Below are 17,565 nucleotides of genomic sequence, written 5' to 3' on the forward strand. Positions count from 1 at the left end.
ACAAGAAAAACAATGCACAATTTAAATAGAAAGTAAGCAGTTAACAGTATTGGGTAAGTCTTCCTACAATTAACTATTACACACAATTTGGGGCCCTAGGACAAGACTTTCATAATGACTTGGGCAAATGAAATGTTACTATGTGAATGCATGTTGATTTCTTGGGATGTTAATGGTGGGCTTATTTATTTTAAAATTAGCTTTTTACTGTTGTAATACCCTGTTTTCTTTCCCATGGGCATGCATATTTTGCTGAAGTGCAAGACAGGCTTTGCAGTTTTCAGTTTGCAAGACAATTGTTAAATCTGCAATTTTGCGTTAAACGAAAATACTTGCATCTAATACATTTACTGTAAAACTTATATTTTGTCTTGTATTTTCTAGTTATATTTATCACGAGTCCTTCCTTCCCTTGACCCTCTCCCCAAAATGGCTACGCAGAATATTCCAGTGTGAACTCCTTCTGCACCCCTCCTCAAAAATTAATGCTGATCAGGATAGGAGACAATACAAGAATATCATTTATATAGTGCTGTATCCCATTTTCTGCACTTGCCACAATCAGGGTTTTTTTTTTTAAAAAGAGTGCAGTTCATAAAAACTTCCGTACAACTAATAAATCAGCATTTAGCATCCACTAAAGTAGAACTTTGCAAGTACTCCACCACTGCTGTGGCATGCCCCATCCCTCCGCTTCTGAAACGGCTGTTTGATTTGGAATTAAATCTTGCATTTTAAAATGAAAAACACAACACCACTTAACGATGAAAGGCCAATCAGCCTGCATTTATTACAAACAAAAATCCATTCAAACAGACATGAAAAATTTCCCTTGACTAGTCTGTAAGCTCTCTCAAGCTAACAAATCAAATATACATATGGATGCAATTACAATGCACCCCATTTCAACTTTCATTTTGTCAAAGACAGTACTTTGGCTACTGATCTGTTTGGTATGTCAGCAGCTGCCCAAGGTGACAGTTTGACAAATCCTCCCTGTGTTGACCAACAGATGAACCAACCTAACTTTAAACAAGCCAGTAGTGTAGCAACCACTTACTGGTTTCAGGTCACCAGGCAACAGGAGAGGGAATGCCAATCAAGTGGGAAACCAGCTAACTACCATACATCAGATCTTCCCTCAAGTAATATTTCAGACTGTCCATCAAAGTGTTATTGAATAAATCTAAACCAACATCAGTTAAGTAATCTCCTCTACCAACATAAAGACCTTGACGCTTGATGTCAAAAGGGTGTTCTATGAATCTTTGGCCCTTGTATTCCATGTATTTTTTTATTACCCCATTTATAGTTCTCCTGTCATTCTCAAGTTGAGCACCAGGCTGAAAAGCCCAATGAGGACGTGGGAGCAACTCTGAACAAACCAATGTAGTCTTTGGTAATAGGGCTTCCAGTGCTCCCAGCACCTCTTTTGCCATGTATATTATGTCACTAGTCTGGACGTAACCTATGTCATTATCTCCCAAATGAATGAGCAGGTACTTTGGGGGCTGGTGTTGTGCCAGGTGATGCATTAAAAGGTCATGGAGCTCGTGCCATCTCAGATCAGGTGTGCTCAGCCAATGAACTGAAAAACCACGTTTATCAAGGCCAAGATTGATCCCATACGGTTTGGTGGCTGCTCTGTCACGTGCCTGGCTGATGATCACATGTCCTGCTATCCACACAGTATTCTGGGTGTCTGAAACATAAATAATACCCTGTTGAGCCATAAGGAATAAACGGATGTATTGCCTCACTGTTTTACCAGAAAAGGGGTACAAGGGGCTAAAGTGGAATTATATCATTGCTTTTGGTCATCATGTGCAAGACATAGGTCATCACACTTGACTGGTCTTCTAGCAATGTACATGATCAAGAAATCTCCCAAACAGGCAAGTTTAGTTGGTAATCACCATTCTTTAGATCATCAGGGGTCCATTACAAGTAGCAATGCAGCAGTGCCATTTAGTTTCTCTTCCCTCCCCTTTCCTCAAAGGCATTAACCAACCCTAAAGAGACTCAAGGGTAAGTTGATATCACTGTTTGTCTTAACTGTTCTATAATTGACGCCATCATCTCCATCTTTGCCTGATCTTGTTTTTCCTTTTCTAAGAATCATAAGGTGCAGGCTGCTGCTCTCTACTGTCAGCTATCCCAAAACCTTCAAGCTCAGAAGACCCACTTATACACAAATATGAATTTTCCAATTCCTATACAAATCAAACTTGACAACCTTGCATCATAAGCATTCTAGTCTTGAATTTCAGGGTTGCTATGCTATAAATTAACAGTCCCAAAGAGTTGAGGCCTTCATGCTTATTTTACAGTCTTAAAGACAGCAAAAAGACTATTCTCTCATTAGCTAAGGAAATCAGTCTAGATCACAAACATTCAGGCATAGATTACATACCATGTCATCACTGGCCATATTTACACTATCAATATTAATAAACTAAGGTAAAAACAAACTTTCCTGCTGCCTTAGTCCATCAACATCAAATTGTTCCTTGTACCATATTAAGTTCTACCAAAATAATAGTTGGGGGAAAAAAATCTACACAATCATTGGAACTTCTCATGTGCTACAGTTACACTTTACTCAGCACTTGAATGCAGTAATTAGTTGGCTGTCTTTTGTTCCATGACGTATGACAGCAGAAGAATGGGCAGGTAACAGAGAAAGGGGCAACAACAGCCAATGCTCAAGTATTGTGTGCAAGCTAAAAGATGGTAGACAATTGTGACCCCTCTGGTCATTATGACTGTACACGAGATCTGTGGCCAATAGAACAATTGACGTATACACCAGTGATTCCCTGCACCATGAAACTCTTGCTCTTGGCTGAACTACTGCAGGGAGGGAGAATCAATGACAATGGTTGGTACTCTGCAAACCATTTAAATTGAGAAAAGCCAGGGAATTTATTTAATAAAAGTTGATTCAGCTAATTTAACCCAGGTAACCTGAAGAGACACTCCACGGGTAATCTTACCAGAAGTTGTCTTATACATTTGCTAAATTAAATGAGCCTCAACTTCACTTCCATTATTTGTGCAGAATTTTAAAAAAACGTATGTTTTTGCAGGAACACATTGTACGACAAGCCCATTTAACCTCTACCTACATCCTCAAGGTTTTCCAATTTAACAACCTTCATTTCATCCTCAAACTTGTCTCCTTTTTAACTGGATTCAGGTAAATACCAGTCTCGATCCCCAACTTAATTTCTCCATGTTTGACCTCAAGTATATTGTTTACAACTTATACTCACGTGGAGGCACCCCCTTGAAACCACCTTCACAACATTATTGCAATGAAAGTTCACAACTCCACTTCCAATTTCAAGCATTTCAACACACCTTTCAAAAAAATGGTTTGAATTTTTAAAAGATTCTAACAGCCTATCCCACACTAATTTCTGCTGCTGTAATTCTCTCGAAATTCAACTTCACACAATCTCTTTGTGCAGATCTCAGCAGTGGGAAAAAAGTTTGCTTTAGTCAGACTGAAATGATTCCCAAAGGGTTGCCATTGGATTTCTGTCACCCACCTTTGAGTTATCAATACTTTTGCAACTTCCTGCCCATCCATAGTATATACACACACATACACACACAACCAAAGGGGAAAAATGGAAGAGAAACCTTTATTCTTTACAAACCAGATGAAAGTAGTGACTCAAACATTGAACTACCAAGAAATATACAACAGCCACCATTCCACAACTGCAAATGGCACTGGCTACAAATTAAGCATGTAAAGCACTTGCTCACAGCTGAAGAGAATGTACACAAGGGAAAGGGGATCACAAATGTAACAGGAAACCATAAAACTTACAAAAGTCAATTTTACAGAACCATTATGACAATGACAACCTGTCTAGCCTAGGATTTAGTTATAAAAGGAAAAAAAAAGTGACAAAAACATTAAAATATAAAAACTTGTTTAGTAAGGTCTGCTATCCTGGATTTTAGTTACATTTTTAGAAATATCCATTTAAAAACACTGGATTCAGACTGCAGCATCATGCTTTAATACACAGAATCATCTGGATAACATTTCAATTTTTTTAAAAAGATCAAAGTCAACATAAACTAAGTGATTACTATTATGGCCTTGTTCATGAACAAATGTGGTTTTTTTTTTATATATATACAGTTACAAGATAAGTGCCTTTATAAAATGATTCCAATTACCCGGTTACTTTAAATGCAACTGACTTTTTAAACATGCCAGAACTGAACAGTAACCATTTTTTTTTAATGAGGCACTCGTTCAATAACCTACATTTGTTTATGAACCCTTAACAGGAAGCCTTAAAGGGGTTTGATGGGTGTGCTTACTGCTCTTCCATAAGGGCATATCTCCCTCCCCTCCCCCTTGCCCCCAGGCTCAGTAGTGGCGCTGGTAAGATGCCATAGAAGCCTGGTTCATTGGCTGCCCAGGACGTGGTACCTGGGTAGAAGCTTGGTTCACCAAGTGGGATAAAGATGGACCACTCTGAATCAGGGTATCCAATGCTTTTTGCACACTAGGGTTATCAAAGTTTATACCTGTTGCAACACCAGATCTCTGGGCCTGAGACAAAGCACTTGACTGATTAGGGGTTGGACCTCGAGGTTGCTGCTGGCCATAAAGACCTTGGGGTTGAGGCAGAGGTGAGCGAATGGCAGTGGCTCTCGGTGCAACTGCTTGACTCATTAAAGGTGGAAGTTGTGAATTAGGACCTGTCATGCGCTGCTGAGCTTGAGACAGATACGAAGAGTTACTCAGACCAAGCTGGCCAGCTCGGTTTTGAGGCTGGGTATTCAGTGCACTTCCATAAGCTGGGCCCTGTGTTCCTGCAGTATTCGTATTTGCACCAGATGCTCCACTGTTGAAGAGGCTTAAAATCTTGGCTTGCAGCTCCTGCTGCTGTGCTGCTTGTGTGTCCTGCGGCCCTCCCTTTAAAGACGGAGCAGGTGGTAGCGACGGCTGTGCATCAAGTGGGTTCATCCCTACAGAACCCATGTTTGGTCTGGGCAGGGAAGCTGGATTGTGAACAGATCCTGTCAAGAAAATTGGTAAAAAAAGATAATTTATCCCAACCATCTCACTCCACTGTAGTATAATGAAGACCACAGCAATTATAGGTGATTAATCACTAAGGTCAGATCATGCCATTAATTGAATCAGACATCCGACCTAAGATCCTGGTTGCAATACAGAGAGTAGGAATAATAGATATGTACTCTAACTAGAGGGAAGTGATGATTGGTGTTTCTATGATTGTGCTGAGTCTTTAACTACTCACTAGATTTATTAACTCCTTGAAAAGGAGTGCAGCACAGATGCACCAGAATGTTACCAAAGCAACCAAGGATTAAGAAAGAGATTACACAAACTAAGCTTGCATTCCCAGAAATGTAATAGGCTATGGGGTTGACTTTGATTGGGATTTTGGCATTTAGAGAGAAATTGATAGGGTAGAGCATCAGGAAAAATTTAAAGCTAAACTAACATTTAATTTATTTTTAGTTCAAAGCGCAAAGATCAGATCCAATTCATCTTAATAACCAGCTGAACACCAGTGCAGATATACCTTCCAAGCAGGACATTTATCGGTATGCCTTTGAGGTAACGAGTGTACATTTCCTTCAAGGGAATAAAATTTTGCTTTTGTTCTTCATTTAATCCTGTATCTATAGTGTTGCAAACTTAATGTGCAACAGCTGCATGTTAATTAGACTGACAGTGGTTCTAATTTGTTACAGCAGCTAAAGTAAAATAGCAACTCCAATTCTTTAAAACATCTATATCTAAACAGCCAAAGTCATGGAATCTCCATAGCGAAGTTATAAGTGTTACCATGCAAGGAGTCTCCTCCTCTAAGAAATCGTTCCTTTTTTTCTCTCAGGTATTCTATGATCTTGTCAATTTCCTCTATGGTAAGGTATCTTCCATCAGCAAGCAGGTTCAACAGCGGCTGGATGCTGGGGGGATTTCCTCGCTCTTCCAGACCCCCTTGGGTAGGCTCCCGTTCGCGCATGATTACTTCATCTGCCATTTTAGCTGCTTTTCTTGCAACCTCTTCTCGCTCTTTTTCACGCGTTTCCGTCTTGTATCTCTCATAATTGCGTGCAACCAAGATCATTGCATCAGCCATTGGCATGTTACGATGCTCTGGATGTGAAATGTAAATAAAATAATCAATGCATACAAAAATTACATTTTGGGTACCCTTCCTTTTGTTGAGTTTAACTATCTTTTTACGTTTGCAACCACAATGGTTTGAGTTACTTAGGTTTCTTAATTTATAACAATATCAACCTCTCAAAAGAGCAGTTGCTATCAATGGGGAGCAAAAACAACCTTCACCTTTCAGCCAGTTGCTACAGACAAAAAAAGGCAGACAATCCAAAATGGTTCAGCTTGGCTTTACATGGCACTGCTCCCAAATAATTGTTTCTACTGTCAATAGTTCTCAAATGAGAGTCTGCATTGTTAATGGATCCAAAATTTGAGTTTTGATTACTTTCAATGGGCCATCTGAATCCAAAAATGAATGCATCTTCAAGAAGCCTGAAAGCTAAGGGTCATCATCCTGAATATTTCCTTAACTCAAGACCAAAATTTGTTCAACACCATTTTGTCATTTTAGGGGCAGCTGAAGGAACAAGCAGGAGGATACATCTTCTGCTGGAAAGGAAAGGCTGACAAACCCTACAGAGTTGGTTTTGCCATCCGGAATAGGGTCTTGAAGGCACTGTCAGAACTCCCCACATGTATGGATGAAAGGCTCAAGGCATTTCACCTATCACTCAGCGGTAACCAATATGCCACTGTCATCGCTGCTAACACCCTGAACCTTGACTCTGATGAGGATGTTAAAGAATTCTGACCTTGAAGTCCTCACTGCCATCCTAAAAGAAAAGATCATCCTGCTGGGTGACTTTAAAAAGCCAAGGTTGGCTGTAACTCAGTTGTCTAGAGTGGAACGATTAGGAAAGACGATGTGGGAGAAGCCAATACAAATGGTACCCTCCTGCTGAGGAAATGTGCTTAGCATGGCCTCGTTATAACAAACACCCTCTTCTGCCAGAAGGATAAAGACAAAATAACACAGACACATTCCAGATCAAGCTATTGGCACCTCCTGGATTATGACATTGTTCAGATCACAAGTTTAAGTGATCTCTGTATCACTAGATCCATGTGGGGGACTTGACACCTGTTGGATAGATTATAGACTTGGCTGATCAGTGAACACCTAACATTGCAAGGTCCGAAAGTCAAAGATGATATCTTCAATGTCTCGGCCCTAAAGCAGCTGACTAGAAGAAAGGAATTCCAAGTGCAACTCATGACCAATCTGGAAAAATTTTCACACACCCAAATTAATTCCAGAATAGCGGAATCTAATAAATTCAGCTATACTAGAGTCTGTACTCAGATGATTGGGTTCGAGCATCATAGGTTACCAGGTCTAGTTTGATGAAAACATCACTAAAACATGTGACCTCCTAAAATAAAAATGAGCAGCCTTCATTGCCTGGCAGAACAACCCAAGGTCACAAGTCAAGGTGGCAGCATTCCAACAGTTCAAGGCTCACGCACAAAGACAAATCTGGAAGATAAAAGGATCCGCGCATCCGCCCTCACGCCTTCTCCTCCCTCCCAGAAACATGATAGGGTCCCCCTTGTCCTCACTTATCACCCCACCAGCCTCCCCCTTGTCCTCACATATCACCCCAACAGCCTCCGCATTCAAAGGATCATCCTCCGCCATTTCCGCCAACTCCAGCATGATGCCACCACCAAACACATCTTCCCTTCACCCCGCCCCCGGCGGCATTCCGTAGGGATCGTTCCCTCCGTGACACCCTGGTCCACTCCTCCATCACCCCCTACTCCTCAACCCCCTCCTACGACACCTCCCCATGCAAATGCAGAATATGCAACACCTGCCCCTTCACTTCCTCTCTCCTCACCGTCCAAGGGCCCAAACACTCCTTTCAAGTGAAGCAGCATTTCACTTGCACTTCCCTCAACTTAGTCTACTGCATTCGTTGCTCCCAATGCGGTTTCCTCTACATTGGAGACACCAAACGCAAACTGGGTGACCGCTTTGCAGAACACCTTTGGTCTGTCCGCAAGCATTACCCAGACCTCCCTGTCGACTGCCATTTCAACACTCCACCCTGCTCTCTTGCCCACATGTCTGTCCTTGGTTTGCTGCATTGTTCCAGTGAAGCTCAACGCAAACTGGAGGAACAGCACCTCATCTTCCAACTAGGCACTTTACAGCCTTCCGGACTGAATATTGAGTTCAACAATTTTAGATCTTGAACTCCCTCCTCCATCCCCAACCTCTATCCGTTTCTTCCCCCTCCTTTTTGTTTTTTCCAATAATTTATATAGATTTTTCTTTTCCCACCTATTTCCATTATTTTTAAATGTATTTCCACCCATCGTTTATCTATACCTTTTATGCCCTTTTAGTCTTATTTCACCCCACCCCCACTAGAGCTATCTGTACCTTGCCTGTCCTGCTCTCCACTCTTAATTAGCACATTCTTTTAGATAATATCACCACCTTCAACACCTTTGTTCTTTTGTCTGTGACATCTTTTGGTTATCTCCTCCTATTACTGCTTGCTTGTCCCAACAACACTCCCCCACCGCCGCCCCCCCCCTTAAACCAGCTTATATTTCACCCCTTTCCTATTTTTACTTAGTTCTGTTGAAGGGCCATGAGGACTCGAAACGTCAACTGCGCTCTTCTCCGCCGATGCTGCCAGACCTGCTGAGTTTTTCCAGATATTTCTGTTTTTGTTTTAGAAGATAAAAGGACATGTGGTGGGAAGAGAAAACCTGAGACACCCAATAATAATGTGAAGATTTTTTTAAGCCACCGCGGTCATCTGTAGACCAGGGCCAAATGGACAACATCCCCCTTGGCTCACAGGATGGTATCTCACTTCTAAAGGATGACAATTCCACCCAAGAACACTGGAATGAACATTTTCAACAACTCAACTGTGAATCCACAGTACCAGCTAATAGTCTCCAGACTATCCCCCAGTACCCAGTGATAGAATCCATGGGTGAACCACCACTGATGGGAGAGCTGCAGCAAGCAAACAAATGAAAAACACTATGGGGGCCACAGGCTTTGTTATCCCAGATGAGGTCTTCAAAGCTCTTGGGGTTTTGCTCACTTCATGCACTCATCCTATGGACTTGGGAAGAAAAGGAACTCCCCCTCGACTTTAAGAACACAACAATTATAATTATCTTCAAGAAGGGAGATAAATAATGCTGTGGAAACTAGAGTTATTTCTCTTGTCCATACAAGGAAAATCCTGACATGCCTTCTCCTGAATCACCTTGTTCCAGCACTCTGGATCCCACTACCTTGTGGACATTCTGCTCCATGTGCTCAAAGATCTGTGGGTTGAGAACTGGCCTATTCATTCACATGAACACCCATGGTAGGAACCCATGACCCCGAGTAGTCGCCATCCTTGAATTGAGGGGTGGCCAATGACAACTTCTAATCAAAAGCAATTAAATCAGTCAACTGTCAAACCTAAGCCAGGCTTAGAATAAAAAGGATTCAATATTTTTTACAATATCTTTTAGTAATTTGGCAGCCGCAGTGCAAACAAAAGCAAAAAGTCAATGCAAAGCTAAACACTAAACTAATTTAAAGAGCAAAACTTACCTTGTGGTGTTCCAAACAGGATATTAACAGTACACGATCGATGTATTTCATGTTGTTGAGTAATGACAATAGCAAATGCCGTGCCTCCCCTGCTGACATCTTCAAGAGCTTGGGTAAGCGACACTTCAGTATTCAAGAATATCAAATCGACGACCATACCAAGATCACGAACCTTTCGACCAACAGACTCTGCATATTCCCTGATCAAATCCAAAAAGATTCACAAGTCAAAACCTACAAATTAACATCTATAAAAGAACAAAATTATGCAAATAAAACCAAAACTCACTTGCTCGGGTATCCTCATTACACAACACACGAACAGTAGAAAAGCAAGATGCAGAAATTAACTTCCCAAAGGTTCAGAGGTAATTAGATCTGCAATACTGCTGCAACTTATCCACTGAACAAGGACCATGCCCTCCTGCAAGTGCCTTGGAAATTAGTAAAAGCACCCAAAATTAGATTGGTAGCAGCTGATATTTGAGAGGTTAAGGAAAATAAACTATGGGAAAGCAGACAACTATACTGAAAAACAAGATCTTCAGAAGCATGGAACCAATGGAGGTTGCAACTACAGAACAGTTCACATCGAAGCAAGATTGAACAGCAATGTTTTTCAGCGACAGAACATAAGAAATAGAAGTAGTAGGCCATATGCTCCATCAAGTCTATTCACCATTCAGTAAGAGCATGGCGATCTCCTACCTCAATTCCATTTTCCCATCCTCCCCCTGCATCCCTTGATTCCCTGTACCCAAAAATCTAATCAGTCGCGGTCTTCAATATACTTAATCAACTGGGTACCCAAAGTTCTCTAGGTTACAGAATTCTGAAAGCCCACAACCCGCTGGATTTCTCCTCTCTGGTCCTGCATGGCTGATCACTAATTTAGAGACCATGACCCCTGCTTCTAGACTCTTCAACCAACTTGCCTGTGGCATCTAGCCTGCCCTATCAAGCTTGAAAAATTTAGTGTTTCAATGAGATCACCTCTCACTCTCCTAAACTTCAGAGAATATCCATTCTACACTTCTCTTCCACCCCTCCACCATCCCAGGAGTCAGTCAAGTGAACCGTCATTGCATTTCCTCTAAGATGAGGATGCCTTTTCTTAGATATATGGAGGAAATGACAAAGATGATCAACGATGGAAGGGTAGTGGCTGTTATCTACAGGGATTTCAGTAAGGCCTTTGACAAGGTCCCTCATGGCAGACTGGTACAGAAGGTAAAGTCGCACGGGATCAGAGGTGAGCTGGCAGGATGGATACAGAATTGGCTTGGTCATAGAAGACAGAGGGTAGCAGTGGAAGGGTGCTTTGCTGAATGGAGAGCTGTGACTAGTGGTGTTCAGCAGGGATCAGTACTGGGACCGTTGCTGTTTGTAGTATACGTAAATGATTTGGAAGATAATGTAACCAGGCTAATTAATAAGTTTGCAGACGACACGAAGGTTGGAGGAGTTGCAGATAGTGAAGAAGATTGTCAAAGGATACAACGGGATATAGATCGGTTGGAGACTTGGGCGGAGAAATGGCAGATGGAGTTTAATCCGGACAAATGCGAGGTAATGCATTTTGGAAGGTCTAATGCAGGTAGGAATTACACAGTAAATGGCAGAACCCTTAAGTGCATCGACGGGCAGAGGGATCTGGGTGTACAGGCCCACAGGTCACTGAAAGTGGCAACGTAGGTGGATAAGGTAGTCAGGAAGGCATATGGCATGCTTGCCTTCATCGGCAGGGGTATTGAGTATAAAAGCTGGGAAGTCATGCTGCAGCTTAGAACCTTGGTTAGGCCACACTTGGTATATTGCGTGCAATTCTGGTCGTCACTTTACCAGAAGGATATGGAGGCATTGGAGAGGGTGCAGAGGTGGTTTACCAGGATGCTGCCTGGTCTGGAGGTTATTAGCTATGAGGAGAGGTTGGAGAAACCCGGATTGTTCTCACTAGAGTGATGGAGATTGAGGGGCGACTTGATAGAAGTTTACAAAATTATGAGTGGCATGGACAGAGTAGATAGTCAGAAGCTTTTTCCCAGGGTGGAAGAGTCAATTACGAGGGGACATAGATTTAAGGTGAGAGGAGAAAACTTTAGAGATGTGCGGGGCAAGTTTTTTTACGCAGAGGGTAGTGAGTGTCTGGAATTCGCTGCTAGAGGAGGTGGTGGAAGCAGGTACGAGTGGTGTTTAAGAGGCAGCTTGACAAATACATGAATAGGATGGGAAGAGGGATACGGACCCCGGAAGTGCAAAATGTTTTTGTTTGACAGGCAATATGATCGGCGCAGGCTTGGAGGGCCTGGTCCTGTGCTGCACTTTTCTTTGTTCTCGTTCTTAAAGGAGACCAGGACCCTGTACAGTACACCAGGTGTGGTCTTATCCTTTTAAATAAAAAGGTGTGGCTATGGGTACCCGCATGGGCCCCAGTTATGTCTGTCTCTATGGGGTATGTGGAACATTCCTTGTTCCAGTCCTACTCAAGCCCTCTCCTACAACTCTTTCGCCGGTACATCGATGACTGCTTCGGTGCTACTTCATGCTCTCATCTGGAACTGGAAAAATTTATTAATTTTGCTTCCCATTTCCACCCCTCCATCATTTTCATGTGGGCCATCACTGACACTTCCCTTCCTTTCCTTGACCTCTCAGTCTCAATTTTCGGTGATAAGACTGTCCACCAATATTCATTACAAGTCTACTGACTCCCACAGCTACCTCGACTACAGCTCCTCACACCCCGTTTCCTGTAAGGACTCCATCCCATTCTCTCAGTTCCTTCGCCTCCGTCCTGATGATGCCACTTTCCAAAACAGTTCCTCTGACATGTTTTCCTTCTTCCTTAATCGAGGTTTTCCACCCACAGTGGTTGACAGGGCCCTCAACTGTCCGGCCCATCCGCCCTCACACCTTCCTCTCCCTCCCAGAACCATGATAGGGTCGCCTTGTACCAGCCTCCGCGTTCAAAGGATCATCCTCCGCCATTTCCAGCATGATGCCACCACTAAACACATCTTCCCTTCACCCCCACCCCGGCGGCTTTCCGCAGGGATTGCTCCCTCCGGGGCACTCTTCCATCACCCCCTACACCTCAACCCCCTCCCACAGCACCTTCCCATGCAACTGCAGAAGGTGCAACACCTGCCCCTTTACTTTCCCCCCCCACTCCTCACTGTCCAAGGGCCCAAACACTGCTTTCAAGTGAAGCAGCATTTCACTTGCACTTCCCTCAATTTAGTCTACTGCATTTACTGTTCCCAATGCGGTCTCCTCTATATTAGAGACATCAAATGCAGACTGGGTGACCGCTTTTCTGAACACCTTCATCTGTCCGCAAGCATGACCCAGACCTCCCTGTCGCTTGTCGTTCCAACACACCACCCTGCTCTCATGCCCACATGTCCGTCCTTGGTCTGCTGCAATGTTCCAGTGAAGCTCAACAGTACCTCATCTTCCAACTAGGCACTTTACAGCCTTCCAGACTTATTGTTGAGTTCAACAATTTCAGATCATGAACTCTCTCCCCCCCACCCCATTTCCGATCCCCCCTTTCCAATAATTTATAAAAATTTTCTTTTCCCACCTATTTTTAAATTTATTTTGATCTTTTAGCCCATTTCGATCCCTTCCCCCCCCCACCCCAACCCTACTAGGGCCATCTGCCACTAGCTTGTCCTGCTTGCTACCCTTAATGTCCCCGTTAGCACATTCCTTAGATAATATCACCACTGTCAACACCCCTTTGTCCTTTTGTCTATGACATTTTTGGCAATTTCTTTGCCTCTACCTATCACTGGCCCCTTATCCAGCTCTACCTGTCCCACCCCCCTCTACCAGCTTCCTCATTTCTCTATTTCCTTAGTTTTGAAGAGTCATAGGGACTCGAAACGTCAACTGTATTCCTCTCCGCAGATGCTGTCAGACCATGTTGAGTTTTTCCAGGTATTTTTGTTTTTGTTTGTGGTCTTACTAAAGCCCAATATAACTGCAGCAAGGTTTTCTTATTCTTGCACTCCAACCCACCTTGCAATAAAGGGGAACATACTTAATTACTTGCTAAACCTGCATGTTAACTTTGTGTACAAGGGCCCCCAAATACCAACAAGGTGAGAAAGGCTTTTTGATCCTTGAGTTATGAATTTACGTAGCTGTCAGGCAAAGTGGACACACGCTGACACGAGTGAGCATTCGCCAATAAGAACAAGTTTCACCAGTAAAAGTAATTGTAGTGTATAAAATAATGAGGGGTCCAGAACAAGTGGATAGGAAGGACCTATTTCCCTCATGAGTCAATAACCAGGGAGCAGAGATTCAGAGTAATCAGTAGATAGATTAGAAAGATAAATTAAGTGGGAATTTTTTTCACCCAGATGGGGGTTTGGAACCTACTGTCTGGAAGGGTTGCTACAAAAATTGAACTCAAAATAGGTATCATTCAAACACCCCAAGTCATTAACTGGACACCACCACATCACTTTGTGGGACCTTGTTGTGTGCAAAGTGGTTGTTGTGTTTTCTAAACGATAGCAGTGAGCACACTTCAAAAACATTTCATTGGTTAAATAATTTGGGATGCCCCAAAGACATGTAAGGCACCATATGAAGACAAGCATTTTTGCAAACTCACTTTTGCTGTTTGTTGACTACAATAACGGAACAATCCACAGGTCTTTCAGCGTCATAACGTCTTTGGATCTCATCATAGTATTGTCGATACAGTTCTTCTCTTCGGCGCTCTCGTCTCATCGGATCTTGGGGGAGTAAAAAAAGGCACATAAAATCAACTTAAATTCATCTGATCTACCCCACTCATTACAACTTGGTGCAAGCTAATTGCAATGACAGTACATGGGAGATAACATTCTCCCAAAGGCATGTCGTTACCAGCAACCCTGTGGTGCCTTCCAAATGCTATCAGCGTTCAGGGTTTGATGGCAATGCAAATAAGTAATATTGACTATCTTTAGTTCACTCTTGCTTTCCAGTGAAGAACAATTAGGCTTGCGAACTAACCCGCTCACCTCATCCCAAAAATCAACCCCAAGACCAACTAACACTCTTAGCATCACTCCACATTCTACTGGACAAGGAGTTGAATATGCTTCTATATAAGCATGCTGTATTACCGTTTGCTACTTCCACTGTTATTTTGCAGCTGAAGTCTGGGTCAAAATTTAATGCAACAAATTTCTGTTACCTTTCAAAAACGATGATCTAACATTGCAGGCACAATAAAATTAACTGAAACAAGCTGAGAAAGGCTCTTTTTGATCCTTGAGCAGGTATGTTTACCTAGTTGTCAGGCAAAGTAGACTCACACTGACACATGAGCGAGTATTCACCAAGAACAGAAGTTTCACGAGGTGAAATTGCCGGCATTGCCGGCTAGGTCACAATTGTTGCCCACCCCCTAATTGTCCTCATGGTGGTGGCGAGCTGCCTTCTTGAACTGCCACAGCCTATGTGGTGTACTGTTGTAGGTACACCCAGTGTGGTTAGGAAGGGAGCTCCAGGATTTTGACCCAGCAGCAGTGAAGGAATGGCGATACAGTTCCAAGTCAGGATGGCATGTGGCTCGGAAGGGAATTTGCAGGTGGTGTGTTCCCATGTGTCTGCTAGGTGGTAGAGGTCACAGGTTTGGTAGGTACTGTCAAAGAAGCCTCGAGTTCCTGCAGTGCATCTTGTAGATGGTACACACTGCTGCAAGTGTGGGGTGGTGGTGGAGAAAGTGAATGCTTAAGGTGGTGAATGGGATGCCAATCAGGCAGGCTGCTGTGTCCTGGATGATATCATGTTTTGAGTGTTGTTGGAGCTGAAATCATTCAGGCAAGTGAAGAGAATTCCATCACACTCCTGACTGGTGTCTTGTAGATGGTCGGAGGAGTTGAGAGGGGAGTTTCTTGCCACAGAATTCCTAGCCTCTGACCCGCTCTTGTAGTATTTATATGGCTGGTCCAGTTCAGTTTCTGGTCAATGGCAACCCTGAGGGTATTGATAGTGGTGGATAGTGATAATGCCACTAAATGTTATGAGGAGATGGTTAAATCCTCGCTTGTTGGAGATGGTCATTGTCTGGCACTTGTGTGGCATGAATCTTACTTTGATCAATTAATTAACAGGTCAACAAGTTATACTGAAAGCAAATGGAGTAGTGCAAATAATGAATAAATCTTCCAAAATAGGCTACAAGGCATGGAAAGATACAGAAAGCATATTTATTTTGCTTATAGCAGCTACAGATAACGAAGCATGGAAAAGTATTGCCACAGATTGCATGCAGAGGGGCACTAATATGCTGAGCTAGCAAAAAAATAAACACATGGCATAATTAAGTGGGGCCTCAGAAGCCCATGAGAGGCACTGCATTAAATCCAACTGACACTAATTTCTAAAGGATAGCTTCATCAGGCCTGTTGATTTAGTAGCAAGCCCTCCCAAAACAAATATCTTGAACTGGGTATAGAAGGCTTTATACCAAGGCTCTCCAACCTTTTCACTTGAGGTGCCACATTTCAATTTCGTTCACACTCAAGGGCTGATGAGCAAATTTTCAGAAAGATAAGGTTTGGCAAAACATTAAAGAGGAATTCCAAAAGAAAAGTTACGGTATGAAGAAACAACTTGTTAAGCAAATAAAAAAATTGTCAACAATAAATTGACGATTTTAAAAATGATTATTTAACAAAGATGACCATTGGAGCGAGTGTGAGGGGATGAGGGCAAGGGTGAGGGACTCACATGCACGCAGATCATCCACTCAGCATTTCTGGCTGAAGGTGGTTGCAAATGATTCAGCCTGGTCTTTTCCACTGATATTCTGGCTTCCCCATCATTGAGGATGGAAATATTTGTGGCCTCCCGCTCTGGTTAGTTATTTAATTGTCTACTACCATTCATAACTGCATCCTGCCAGATGCACTGATCTGACCTGTTGGATCTGGGATCGTTTAGCTTTGTCTATCGCATGCTGTTTCTGCTATTTGGCACGCAGGTAGTCCTGTGTTGTAGCTTTCAGTAGGTTGGCCCCTCATTTTTAGGTATACTTGGTGCTGCGCCTGGCATGCTCTCCTGCACTGTCCATTGAAGCAGGGTTGATCCCTCAATTTGATGATGGAGGAGGGAGATATACACCAGGTGATGAGGTTACAGATTATGATTACAATCCTGCTGCTGCCCACAGCCCCTATTGGATGCCCAGTTTTGAGTTGGTAGGTCTGTTTGAAATCTATCCCATCTCCAGCAGTACAGACATACACAGGGAGGGTGTTGGTGGTGTCTGGGACTTATGATTCGGTGGGTATGACCATCAAGACTGTTGCTTTACCAGTCTGTGGGCCAGCTTTGCCAATATCGCAGAAGTCCCAGATGCTAGTGAGGAATTTGCAGGCTGACATACCAGGGTCCGCCATTGTGGTTTCCAGGCCCTAAGTCAATGTTGGGTGCTCCATCCGTTTCATTACAAAGTCAAAAAGTAGCGATTTGATACAACTGAGAGGCTTGCTAGGCCATTTCAAAGTATATTAAGAGTCAACCAGAGTCTGCTGGCCAGACCAGGTAAGGACAGATTTCCTTTCCTAAAGGACATAAGTGCACCAGATGAGATTTTTAAAATCACAAATGATGGTTTCATGGTCGTATTACCAGGGCTAGCTTTTAAAACTAGATTTATTAATTGAATTTTAATTCCACCATCTGCTATGAATTTATGCCACCAAAGCATTTTTAATTTCTTTTTTCAATTTTCATTCTCAGGATGTGGGATTCATTGGCTGGGTCAGCATTTATTGCCCATCCCTAATTGCCCTTCAAAAGGTGGTGGTGAGCTGCCTTGTTGAACTGCTGCAGTCCATGT

General features: G+C 42.8%; 1 protein-coding gene across 6 annotated transcripts in view; it reads right to left on the minus strand.

The window, feature by feature from the left end:
* Positions 1-758: 758 nt before the first annotated feature.
* Positions 759-17,565, minus strand: part of ncoa5 (nuclear receptor coactivator 5) — a 42,487-nt gene continuing 25,680 nt past the window's right edge. For 5 of the 6 annotated variants that reach the window (XM_078555411.1, XM_078555409.1, XM_078555413.1 and 2 more), the window contains 5 exons: positions 14,341-14,464; positions 9,711-9,910; positions 5,852-6,166; positions 4,558-5,052; positions 759-1,702 (listed from right to left, as the gene is read on the minus strand). In XM_078555411.1, coding sequence (XP_078411537.1) covers positions 1,116-1,702; positions 4,558-5,052; positions 5,852-6,166; positions 9,711-9,910; positions 14,341-14,464 — 1,721 coding nt within the window. In that variant the 3' untranslated portion in view covers positions 759-1,115. Of the gene's footprint in view, positions 1,703-3,632; positions 5,053-5,851; positions 6,167-9,710; positions 9,911-14,340; positions 14,465-17,565 lie in introns of those variants that run through there. The other variant, XM_078555414.1, reaches the window with a different exon arrangement.

This window comes from Cetorhinus maximus, chromosome 13 (genome assembly GCF_964194155.1).
Source record: "Cetorhinus maximus chromosome 13, sCetMax3.hap1.1, whole genome shotgun sequence".
Taxonomy (NCBI): Eukaryota; Metazoa; Chordata; class Chondrichthyes; order Lamniformes; family Cetorhinidae; genus Cetorhinus; species Cetorhinus maximus.